The 12,433-nt window shown below is 42.6% G+C and overlaps 1 protein-coding gene across 1 annotated transcript in view; it reads left to right on the forward strand.

Moving 5' to 3' along the window:
- The window catches only part of CERS5 (ceramide synthase 5), a gene marked incomplete at its 5' end in the record, with an annotated part of 64,888 nt that overhangs the window by 17,870 nt on the left and 34,585 nt on the right, over positions 1-12,433 (forward strand). Inside the window, 1 exon segment of the mRNA XM_006168231.2 lies at positions 12,095-12,200. Coding sequence (XP_006168293.2) covers positions 12,095-12,200 — 106 coding nt within the window.

The following is a 12,433-nucleotide window of genomic DNA, read 5'->3' on the forward strand; positions in this document are numbered from 1 at the left end:
CTTATTTATTTTTAATTTGACCAGAGAGAGAGAGAGAGAAAGTGAGAAAGCAAGCGGCCAGGTCCAAGATTTGAACCACAGTCAGCCATGTGGGAGTCTAGTGCCTTAACCACCATGCCACCTGCTGGGTCCAAGTTCACCTTTTATACTGGTGAATCCCTGAGTGCTCACCTTGACTGTCTTTTAAAGTTTATATTCCTTTTTTATGAAGCCATCTTCATTCCTACAAATCAACTCTCACTTAGGTTCTCATTCATTCATACTCATATATTCTCTCTCTCCTTCTCTGTATGTATATATCTTCTTTTTTTAAAGATTTTTGCTATAGGGTACTTGCGTTTCCCACAGAAAGACAGAAAAAGACAGAAAGCAAGAAACCACCACCCCCCGGGGGGGCAGATGACCACACTGCAATCTCTTCCCCATTCTCCTCTCAGGATTTTGGGCACACGTGCATCTGGCATGACTTTCAAGCCCCCGAGTCTAGGACTCAAACCATCTTTACCACGTGGGAGTCCAGTGCCTTAACCACTATGCCACCTGCTAGCCCTGTATGTTTATATATTAACCTAAGTCCTTTTTCCAAGGTTATTTACTTCCTAGACAGTTCCATTTCAGCGTTGCATGGGTACTGCACATTTAGCATAGTAAAACTCAACTCATCTATTACTCCCAAACTTGATTTTCTTATCTTATTCTGTTTCCCAAAACAAATGTGGAAGGCACATGGCTCCTTTTTCTTTTGCCTACAATACCTAGTCGGTTACGGTTACCAAGTCCTATCAGTTTTACTTCCTTAGCATTTCTTGAGTTAGTTCTTTCTTTTCCATTTCTATAGTTTCAGTACAGTACTTTATCACTTATAGCATGAGGTTTGTTTTTATTTATTTGTTTTCTATTTTTAGACCAAACCTTGCTATATCATGATCCTCCTGCCTCAGCCTCCCAAGTGGCAGTGACTACAGGAATGTCCTACCACACCTGGCTTTTAGAATAGACTAGAATCCAACCTGAGCCTCCCATGTGGCTTTAGCCTTCCATGTAGCTGCATCAGCCAGTACATGCTACCTGAATTGAGCCTGTAGTATGGATTTTTGTTTTGTAGAGGTTTTGAAAGTGAGAAATTATTCCCTACGGGGGATAGCCACGCTGCCATCCCTTCTCCTCCATTCTCCTCTTGGGATCTTGGTCATGTATGCACACGTGCCCAGCATGAGTTTTAAGCCGCCAGATCTGGGACTTGAACCATGTTAGCCATGGGGAGTGTACCAATGTAACCACTACTCCATCTGCTGGCCCTTGTAGTATGAATTTTACAATAGTGTTGTGTTTGGTCACTATCCTTTATTAATACACAGATCCAGGGACCAGCAAATGGTGTAATGGTTATGTCGCTGGACTCCCACATAGCTGACTGCAGTTCGAGTCCCAGACCCAGAGACTTGAAATTCAGGTAGGATATGTGTCCATATGTGCCCAAAATCCAGAGAGGAGAATGGAGGAAAAGGAATTGCGGCATGGCCATCTCCCATGGTGGGTGATTTCTCACTTTGTGTCTGTCTCTTTTTCTCTAGTGAGTGCATGCATACTATAGCAAAAAAACTCTCTCAAAAAAAAATTATAATACAGATCCAGTGATCTCTCCTGCCCCTGAAGCCTTTCGCTGTGTCTTCATCAACTATGGGATAAAGTTTAAGCTTTTTAGCATAAGATATGAGGCATCTGGAATTTAATCCCTAACTACCTGTTTTTCCCTCCTAACAATATCCCTAGCCCCACCACCACTTTGTACACTGCACAATTCTCTAAGCATACACTGTTTCTTACGTCTTTCTGCTCTAGTACCTGCTGCTCCCTCTGCCTAAATGTCCTTTCTTGTTTTTTTTTTTTTTTAATTGCCAGAGGGTACATGCAATTGCCAGAGAGAGAAAGAGGGAGAAAGCAGCCCCCAATGGGTTATGGCCATACCATAATCCCTTCTCCTTCATTTCTCCATCCTACCAGGATTTGGGGCATCTATGCACATATGCTTGGCATGACTTTCCAAGCCACTGTGTCTGAAATTAGAACCATAGTCAGCCATGTGGAATCCACTACCCTTAACCACTAGTCTGTGGGGTCAGCCCTCCTTTGTTTTTTAACTCTGCTTCTCCCTCTGCATTATGGAAGCCATTTGGATTTGGAATGTGGTTGGTTTAGTAAGAGTACACTTGTAAGATGAAAGGACTTTCTGAATCTGTTTCCTGTGGGACTCCATATTTGACTCTTAGGGGCATATATATCTTAGGGAAGCTTTTTTAAATGCTGCTTTTATACCTAAGGATTAAATTCTCTGAGATCACTTTATCTAAACATCTCAGGATCTTCTGTCCTTGGCTGTGTGTGTGTGTGTGTGTGTGTGTGTGTGTGTGTGTAGGTAGTAGGGAGTATTCCAATAATTTTCTCCATATTACTCCATATTCTTCACCCTAATGATACATCATCCTCATCAGTTTATGTAAGACCTTTCTCTTTTTTATGTTTCCTTGCTTTGTCTCATTCTCTGCTTCAGTTTATTTGATAGTTATTGTTCTTTTTACATATTTATTCTGAACTTTATATTTTTCCAGAAATTGATCAAAGCCAGTGCTTTTCAATCTCTTCACATTGCTGCTTACCTAGAAAATATTTGTGGACCTGCTGGTGGCTTGGTAGTTAAAGCAGTTTAATCCCACATGACCAATCACATGGTTCTAGTCTTGGACCCAGCAGCTCGAAAAAACATGCTAGGTACATATGCATACACACCTAAAATCCCAAAAGCAGGGAGAAATGAAGGAGAAAAGATTGCAGTATGACTGTTCCTCATAGGGAAATGCTTTCTGACTTTTTATTCTCATTCTCTTTCTGTCTCCTGTGAGTACAAGTGCCCTCTGGTTAAAAAAGAAAGAGAGAGAGAGAGAAAGAAAGAAAGAAAAGGAAAAATTAATTAATTGCCTATTTGATTGTGCTAAAATGAACAACTTTGTCAGTGTGCCCAGGACAGAAGAGTTTCTTTGGATGCTTGTCTTTTCATTTTTTAAGAGAGATTTTTGCCATAGGGCATGTGTGCTTGCTGGACAGAGACAGAAAGTGAAAAATCACCCCCCAGGGGGATGGCCACACCCCAGTCCCTTCTCCATTCTCCTCTTGGGATTTTGGGCATGCACAAACACACACCCGGCATGAGTTTTAAGCTGCTGGGTCTGGGACTCAAACCACAGTTCAAGTCCAGTGCCTTAACCACTATGCCACCTGCTGACCCCAGGATGCTGGTTTTAGAGTGTTAACCTCGAGATAGTCCCAGGCAAAATGGAACAAGTTGGTCACTTGAGCACTATCCCAAGCTGAGTGGCACCTAGGGGAAAAATCTATATGTGCTTCCTTGTATGTAAGGTTGGTTTTAAAGAGTTGCTTAATATTTGGTCAATGGAAGTCCTGTTAGGAAACTTTTTCCTAAAAATAGTTTATTGATATTTCAGGTCTTGCTCTAAAAACGAGTACTGTAACCTGAAGAAATATAGACTGTAAACTCCTGAACACCAGTAACCAATGCTAATCTGTTTTATTATTATTATTATTACAAACAGGGATATACAATGTGTATCTTTCAAAGATTCTCTTTTTTTAGTTTGCTATAGGGTATGTGTGTGCACTAGAGAGAGACAAAAAGAGGCAAAGTGAGAAATCACCCCTTGGTGGGGATTGCCACACCATAGTCCATTCTCAATTCTCCTCTTCAGATTTTGGGCATGCATGCACACACACCCAGCATTTCACAGTCAAACCACACAGTCAGTCACGTAGAATCCAGTGCTTTAATCTCTATGCCACTCGCTGGTACCTGCTAAATTTTTTTTTTTTTTGAGAGGTTTTCGCTATAGGGCGCGTGCGCTCGCCAGATATATAGAGAGAGACATAGAGACAGAAAGCGAGAAATCACCCCCCAGGGGGTATAGTCACGCCGCAATCCCTTCTCCTCCATTCTCCTCCCGGGATCTTGGGCACGCACACACACGTGCCTGGCGTGAGTTTTAAGCCACCAGGTCCAGGATGCAAACCGTGAACCGCAGTTGACTACGTGGGAGTCCAGCGACATAGCCATTACGCTAACTGCTGGTTCCCCTAAATTTTTAAAAAATTATTTAATTCCATTTGTTGTTCTTACTATTTTTTAATCTGACCAGAGAGAAAGAGAAAGTGAGAAAGCAAGCTGCCAGGTCCAGGACTTGAACCATGGTCAGCCATGTGGGAATCCAGTGCCTTTATCCACCACACCACCTGCCAGCCCTAAAGCTTTTTTTTGTTTGTTTTTTTTGGAGAGGTTTTCTTTTTTTTTTGCTATAGGGCACGTTCGCTCGCCAAACAGGCAGAGAGAGACAGAGAGACAGAAAGCAAAAAATCACCCCACACACGCCTGGTGTGAGTTTTAAACCACTGGGTCCGGGACGCAAACTGTGATCAACTACATGGGAGTCCAGTGACATAACCACTATGGCATCTGCTGGGGTCCCTCAAGAAGTTTTTTTGAAAGAAAATAACATTTGCATTGCAGTGAGGTATATGAGGCCAGAGGCAATAAACTACACAGGCCCCGTGGACCATCCTGAGAGTTGAGAAAAATCAGAATCTCAACATAAGTTAGAGCCCATTTGTATTACTTGCTATAATATATCAGTTTCTCAATTTAGTTTGATCTAGACTTTCCTTTTAATTACATGTAGTTCATATCGATCAGTGATGCTGCAATGAATCACGATCTGTTTGCCCTGGTAGTTTCACCTTAATTAATCCAGGATTAAGTCAGTTCCCCCCCACCCCCGAGGGATGATTTCTCACTGTCTCTCCGTCTCTCCAGTGAGTGCACAAACCCTATAGCAAAACTCTCTGTAAAAAAAAAAAAAAAAAAAAAATTAACATGGAGGGCCAGCTCATGGGGTGGAGGTTGAGGTGGCTGGATCTCACATGTTCGACTGTGTGGTTCAAGTTCCAGACCTCATGGCTTGAGAAACACACTGGGCATATGTACCTGTGTGTCCGAAATCCTGAAACGAGGGAGAAATAGGGGAGAAAGGATTATGCAATGACCATTCCCCATAAGAAGTGCTTTCTCTCTTCTCTCTCTATGTATATCTCTCCAGCAAGTGCACATGCCCTCTGGCAAAGTTAAGATAGAAAAGATTTCATGTTGTTTTTAATAGCAATGGGGCCAGCCCATGGCCAAGTGGTTAAGTGGCTGCATCCCACATGGCCAATTGCACGATTCAAGTCACAGACCTAGTAGGTTGAAAAAACACACTGGGTGCAAGTGCGTGCATGGGCCAACATTCAGAAAGGAAGGAGAAATAACGAAGAGATCGCTAAGTGACCCTACCCCATGTTTTCTCACTTTATCTCCACTACCCCCATCCTGTGAGTATACATTCTCTCTGGCGAATTAAAAAACAAAAACCAATTAACTCATTACATGGTAATATAACTAATTTTTTACGAAAAATAATTTTTCCAAAATGAAAAGAGTAGTATTTTGCATTTTTGTGAATCTCTTTCATATCGGAGAGCTATATTCTCATGTCAGCCTCTGCCTTCATTCCACTGTGATATGGTATGTATCCTGTGGAAAACTATACACACATGAATGATGAGAGCAATGAGTTCTTATGAAATTATGGAATTATTATGAAGGTAGTTTGCAGACCTGAAAGGGTCTTTTTTTTTTTTTTGGAGAGGTTTTTGCTATAGGGCACGTGCGCTCGCCAGACAGACCGAGAGAGACAGAGAGACAGAAAGCGAGAAATCACCCCCCAGGGGGGATGGTCACACTGCAATCCCTTCTCCTCCATTCTCCTCTCGGGATCTTTGGCACACACGCCCGGCGTGAGTTCTAAGCCACCGGGTCCAGGATGCGAACCGCGGTCAACTACGTGGGAGTCCAGCGACATAGTCATTACACTAACTGCTGGTTCCCCTGAAAGGGTCTTTAAGAACTGAAGAAGAGCTGGTCTAGTAGAAAGAATGATTGTCATGTTCTTTGTCTGGAGTTTTAAGTTGTAATTTCAAATAATTTCACATTCTTCATTAAGGTAATTTATTAACTGAATGACTAAATTTTATGTTTTTAAGTTTTATGACAATTTAGAAAAAAATTCAGTCATACATTCTTGGAAAATATCATAAAACAGCTTCATGATATAGTGAAAAATAGATGCTTAGTATTTGTCAAATAAATGTTCTTCGAGTCCATAAAGGTGGAACTGATTGGATGCCAGTAGCTTTTCACTGAATTCTGTAACTACTGACAACTGTAGGGACTTAAGTCCATTCCAAGGTCCAAGATTTTTTTTAAAAATTAACCTGGCTTCACTCAGGTGGACAGAGTACACACCTGTGCCTGTTATATGTCAGAGGATTTTTTTCCTTTTTTTTTTTTTTTTCCCCAGAGGGCACATGTGCTTGGAGAGAGAGAGAGAGAAAGAAAGCACACACCCCTTCCTCATGGGGCACGGTCACAGCGCAATCCCGTCTCCTCCATTTCTCCCTCCTTTTGGGATTCTGGGCACACATGCCTGGCATGTTTTTCTAACTACCAGGTCTGGTACTTGAACTGCACAGTTTATCATGTGGGATCCAGCCACCTTAACTACCATGCAACTAGCTGGCCCTTACAGAAAGGGCATTTCTTTTTCTTTTTCTTTTCTTCTTTTTTTTTAGATTTTTTGCTATAGGGCACATGCGCTCACCAGAGAGACAGAAAATGAGAAATCACCCCTCAGAGGGGATGGCCACACTGCAATCCCTTCTTCTCTATTCTCCTCTTGGGATTTTGGACTTGCATGCACATATGCCCAGCGTGAATTTAGGCCGCCAGGTCCAGGACTCAAACCGCAATAGACTTCATGGGAGTCCAGCGAAGTAACCATTATGCCATCTGCTGGTCCCAAGAGCATTTCTTGCTTGTCACTTGTCAGTAAGACCATGGATTACTCAGACTAATGTACCTGTTTTTAGTGAAAATATTGGGTCAAATATTTGCATAGAAAAATATGTCATGGGGGCTGGCAGGTGGCGTGGTGATTGGCACACTGGACTCCCACATGGTCAACCGTAGTTCAGGGCCTGGATGTGGCAGCTTGCTTTTTCACTTTCCCGCTCTATCTGTTTCTATATCTCTCTTGTCAAATTTTTTAAAAAGTGGGACCAGCAGATGGTGTAATGGTTACGTCACTGGACTCCCATGTCTTCAACTGTGGTTCAAGTCCCGGACCCAGCGGCTTAAAACTCAGTCTGGACTCATGTGCATGTGTGCCCCAAATCCCAAGAGGAGAATGGAAGAGAAGGGGTTGTGGTATGACCATCTCCTGGGGGATGCTTTCTCGCTTTCTGTCTCTGTCTCTCCAGTGAGCGCATGCACCCTATAGCAAAAATGTCTATAAAAAGAATAATAATAATAAATTTAATTATTCTTTAAAAAGAAAAAGAAAAATACATCATGACTTTCCCAACCAGGATCTAATAGTCAGAAATCTTATCACTATTTTTTAGTAGATGTTTACTGAGTGTCAGGCACTGGGCTAGGTCCAGTGGTTGTGTCATTTTATCTGTAAGATAATCCTGTGAGATAGATATTGTTGTTCCTGTCATATAGGTTGTGATTTTCACAGAATCTCTTAGCTGGTAAATTTTAACTCCAGGTACTGAGCTTTAATCACCTGACCATCTCTCTGGGTTGAGAAAGAGGCCTGGGCTTAGAGGTTAAGAGTAGGAATTAGAAAGGCCGTTTTCTGCTTTTGGAGCTTCATACATTTATGGAGATTTGAGGACATGGAGAAGACAGAGGTGACATGGTGCTTTTATCTCTGACATGGCACGCCTCAGTAACAAAGTAACTGTCTTAGTTACTAAATGCTGATTCATCCTGGATCCAAACTCGGCTCCATTGCAGCAAGAGAAGGTTTCGCTAGACTTGTCATGTCAGTTTCTGAGCAACTCTGAAGCACAGAACCTTGATAAATACAAAAGCAGTCTGTTTTCTATGTTCACAAGGAGTTTAACCATAAATTGGTAAACAGAATACTATACCAGCAAATGTAAATTAAGATATCTACTAATGTTGACCTTTGAATGGAACTTTTTTTTTAACCATCTGTGTAAGAGAGAATGCGTTACAAATGTGGCTAGTTTTGTGCTCCGAATAAATGTTTCCCATGGCTCAGGAACTTTGGTGATAGGGGTAGAAAAAGGTTTTATAGATAAAATAGTTTCTTATTCTCAGTCCCTCCCTTAGAGATAATAAATTCTGGCTTTAGATGCAGATCAAGAAAATAGGTCATGAGCGCTCCATCTTACATCTTTTTTTTTTTTTTGAGAGTTTTTTTTTTTTTTGCTATAGGGCGTGTGCGCCCACCAGACAGACAGAGAGAGACAGAGAGATAGAAAGCGAGAAATCACCCCCCAGGGGGGATGGCCACGCCACAATCCCTTCTCCATTCTCCTCTCGGGATCTTGGGCACGCACACACACGCGCCCAGCGTGAGTTTAAGCCACCAGGTCCGGGACTCGAACCGCGGTCAACTACATGGGAGTCCAGCGACATAGCCATTATGCTAACTGCTGGTCCCTCCATCTTACATCTTCTAGTCATATTTTCATCATGGGAATCCCTAACATGTTAAGAGTAGTAAAACTCAATTTTTAAAAAGAATTATTTTATTTAACTGTATTTATTTATTTATTTATTTTATTTATAAGCCACGTGGGAGTCCAGTACCCTTAACCACCACGCCACCTGCCAGCCCCAGTAAAACTCATTTTGACTTATCCTGATAATGACTACATAGGGCTTTTCTTTCTTCCTTTTTTTTGGAGAGGTTTTTGCTATAGGGCACATGCGCTCACCAGAAAAACAGAGAAAGACAGACAGAGTGAGAAATCACCCCCCAGGGGGGATGGCCACATTGCAATCCCTTCTCCTCTATTCTCTTCTCAAGATCTTGGGCATGCATGCACACGCACCCGGCGTGAGTTTAAGCCACCATGTCCATGACTCAGACCACGGTCAACTACATGGGAGTCCAGCGACAGCCATTAGGTCAACTGCTATTCTCATAGGACTTTTCATAAAGCTGACTCACAAAAATCTCTGGTTGTTGAGAAGAGAGATCTTTCTTTCTTTCTTTTGGAGAGATTTTTGCTATAGAGTGCGTGCGCTCACCAGAGAGACAGACAGCAAGGAACCATCTCCCGGGGGTATGGCTATGCCCTACTCCATTCTCCTCTCAGGATCTTGGGCAGGCACACACATGCCTGGTGTGAATTTGAAGTCACTGAGCCCAGGAGATCTTTCTTGAAGAACTAAAGAATAGTTCCTCAATTTTCAAAAACCCAAACTTAGAAATTAATTGTAATCAATGACAGCGTCAAAGAATCTTGTAATGTAGGGGAAAAAGTCTTAGAAATCATCTCATATAAAACTGAGACTAAAGAGATTATGTGATTTAGCCAAGTGTATGTGACTTCTTAGTGGCAGAGTTAGAACTAGAATCCAGTACTAAAGGTAATTTCCTTATTACCCTAACTAGTTTTCTGATGTTTTCCTTAGGACTCCTGAAAATTCCAAGTATTTCCATAGTCTTTCAGTTAAGCAGGAAGGTAACCATAGCTCAGCGTATCTGTATTTAGGAAGAGCACAGTCACAGTTCTACTCTCCCCTCCAATCAAGATCTTGGTCTCTTTGTGGGTATTTTTTGTCGTTTGTTTTTGTAATTGTCTGTGGGCATGTGCACATCCCAGAAAGAGACAGAGAAAAGAGGAGAAAGCACTCCCTAACAGGGTTTGATTATGCCACAATCCCTTCTCTGCCATTTTCCATCCTGTCAGGATTTTGGGCACACCTGCACATATGCCAGGTGTGTTTTTCAAGCCACTAGGCTAAGATTGAACCATAGTTAGCAATGTGTAGGATCCAGCTCCCTTAACCACTAGGCTGGGTGCTGGCACAGTCCTTTTTTCTTTTTTTAGGTTATTTATGTGATGTGTGTTTATTGGAAGAGAGCAAGGTACCTTTGACACAGTCTCCAGACCACAGTCCTCCCACCCTTGCAGCCAGTTGTTTGTAGGTGTGGCAGGCATGTCCGAGTAGACCTGGAACAGGAAACCTGGGATGGCCTCCAGCACTGCACAGCGGCACCCATACTGCCTGTACCCTCGCAGCTGAACCTTCTTGATCTTTGATAGGAGGAAAGCCACCATTTTTTTTTATTGCCAGAGGGCGCATACAACTCTCCAGAAAGAGATAAAGCACACCGCAGTGGGGTGTGGTTATGCCACAGTCTTTTTCCTCCATATCTCCATCTCATCAGGGTGCACATGTACCTAGTGTGTTTTTCTAGCCACCAGTGCCATGATTTGAACTGTGGTTGGCCATATGGGATCTACTTCCCAATGCACAGAGCTTAACTCTTGTACTATGAGACCAGCCAGAACTGCTATTTATTAAGCACTTCCCTTGTGCCAGTCTTTCATATACTTGGTTGGTATTTTCATGGAATACTTAGAAGATTCTTGTGATGCATTGGGCACGTGTGCACATGTGCCCAAGATCCCGGGAGGAGACTGGAGATGGGATTTGAGCATGGCCGTTCCCGGGGAGGGGAGAAGGTATGAGGGGAGTGAGTTCTCACTTTCCCTCTCACTGTGATTGTGTCTCTCTCTGGCGAACCACACACACCCTAAGGCAAAAACCTCAACCAAAAAAAAAAAAAAAGATTCTTGTGATGGGCCAGCAAGTGTGGAGGTTAAGGTGTCTGGATTCCACATGGCCAGCTGAACAGTTTAAGTCCTGGACCCAGCAGCTCAAATAACATGCCAGCAGGCCTGTGTGTGAGGATGCCCCTAATCCCAAAAGCGAGGGAGAGATGGAGAAGGGGTTGCGGCATGGCCATTCCCCATGTGGAGTGCTTTCTCACTTTCCCTTTCTCTCTTTCTCTCTCTCTCTCTGTCTGGCAAGTGCATGTACCATTTGGCAAATTTTTTTTAAAAAAAGGATTCTTGTGAAATAGAATAGTGCTTCTTACCTTTAAATGGACATAGAGATCACCTGGGGATCTTGTTTAAAACGCAGATTCTGGGGCCAGTAGGTGGTGTGATGGTTTAGGGCACTGGACTCCCACATGGCCAACTATGATTCGAGTCCTGCACCTGCGGCTTGCTTTCTCACTTTGCCTCTCTCTCTTTCTCTCACTCTGTCCCTCCCTGGTCAAATTTTAAAATATGAATAAATAAATGAAGTTAAATAAAATTATTCTAAAAAAGTGCAGATTCTGATTTTGCCGGTCTTGGATGGGGCTCTGGACTCTGAAATTTCTTTATTTCTTTTTGTTTTTGGTGTTTTTTTTTTAGAGAGAGATGTTTGCTGTAGGGTGAGTTCACTCGCCGGAGAGACAGTGAGACTGAAAGCGAGAAATCACCCCTCATGGGAGATGGCCATACTGCAATCCCTTCTCCTCCATTCTCCTCTTGGGATTTTGGGCACGCATACACATGTACCCGGCATGAGTTTTAAGCCACCAGGTCTGGGAGTTGAACTATGGCTGACTACATAGGAGTCCAGTGATGTAACCATTATGCAATCTGCTGGTCTCTGGACTCCCAATTTCTAAAAAGCTTCCAGAAAACGTCAATAATACTGTTGACCTTTGGACCATATTTTTTGAGTAGGAAGGAGGTTGATATTCATTTTATAGATGGAAAAATTGAGGCTCACAGAGATGAAATAAATTGTCCAAGTTTATATAGGCAGTAAATGATAGAATACAACTTGATCTCAGTATGTCTGATTCTACAGCTCAAAAATATAGTAAGAGAAGCCAGGGAAAAATGGAAATAGCATATGTTCCAACATTTTTTCAACAGGTCACTTCTCAGGTTGAGTCAATGGCAGAATCCAGGATCACATCAGAAAATTCAGTCTCTAGGCCCAGTGTTTTCCCTGTCTCCCCAATAGTTCTCTGGTCAAGATCTTTTCTCCGTGCTTGGCAAACGACATTTAGAATTGGCCTTTGGGTTTTCTCCATTACAGGTTTATTGCCAAACCCTGTGCACTCCATGTTGGCATCGAGGACAGTGGTCCTTATCAGGCCCAACCCAATGCCATCCTTGAAAAGGTGTTCCTATCTATTACCAAGGTAAGTGGGCAAAGGAACAGGAAAACTCACAGTAGGGTTGCTCCTTATGGCAGGATAGAATAGAACACAAGTCCCCAAGGGAAAGGGTAGGATGGAATCAGCTTCCACATAAGCATAGTCCGAATACTGTTAAGGAGTACTTCATCCTCTCAGGGTGTACCTCTGGGCCAGGGTCCCTACATAAATTTGCAGACTTTAAATTTCAGATTCAGGAGCCACTTCCATCCCTCTTT

This window comes from Tupaia chinensis, unplaced genomic scaffold, assembly GCF_000334495.1.
Source record: "Tupaia chinensis unplaced genomic scaffold, TupChi_1.0 Scaffold145652_1, whole genome shotgun sequence".
Classification (NCBI taxonomy): domain Eukaryota; kingdom Metazoa; phylum Chordata; class Mammalia; order Scandentia; family Tupaiidae; genus Tupaia; species Tupaia belangeri.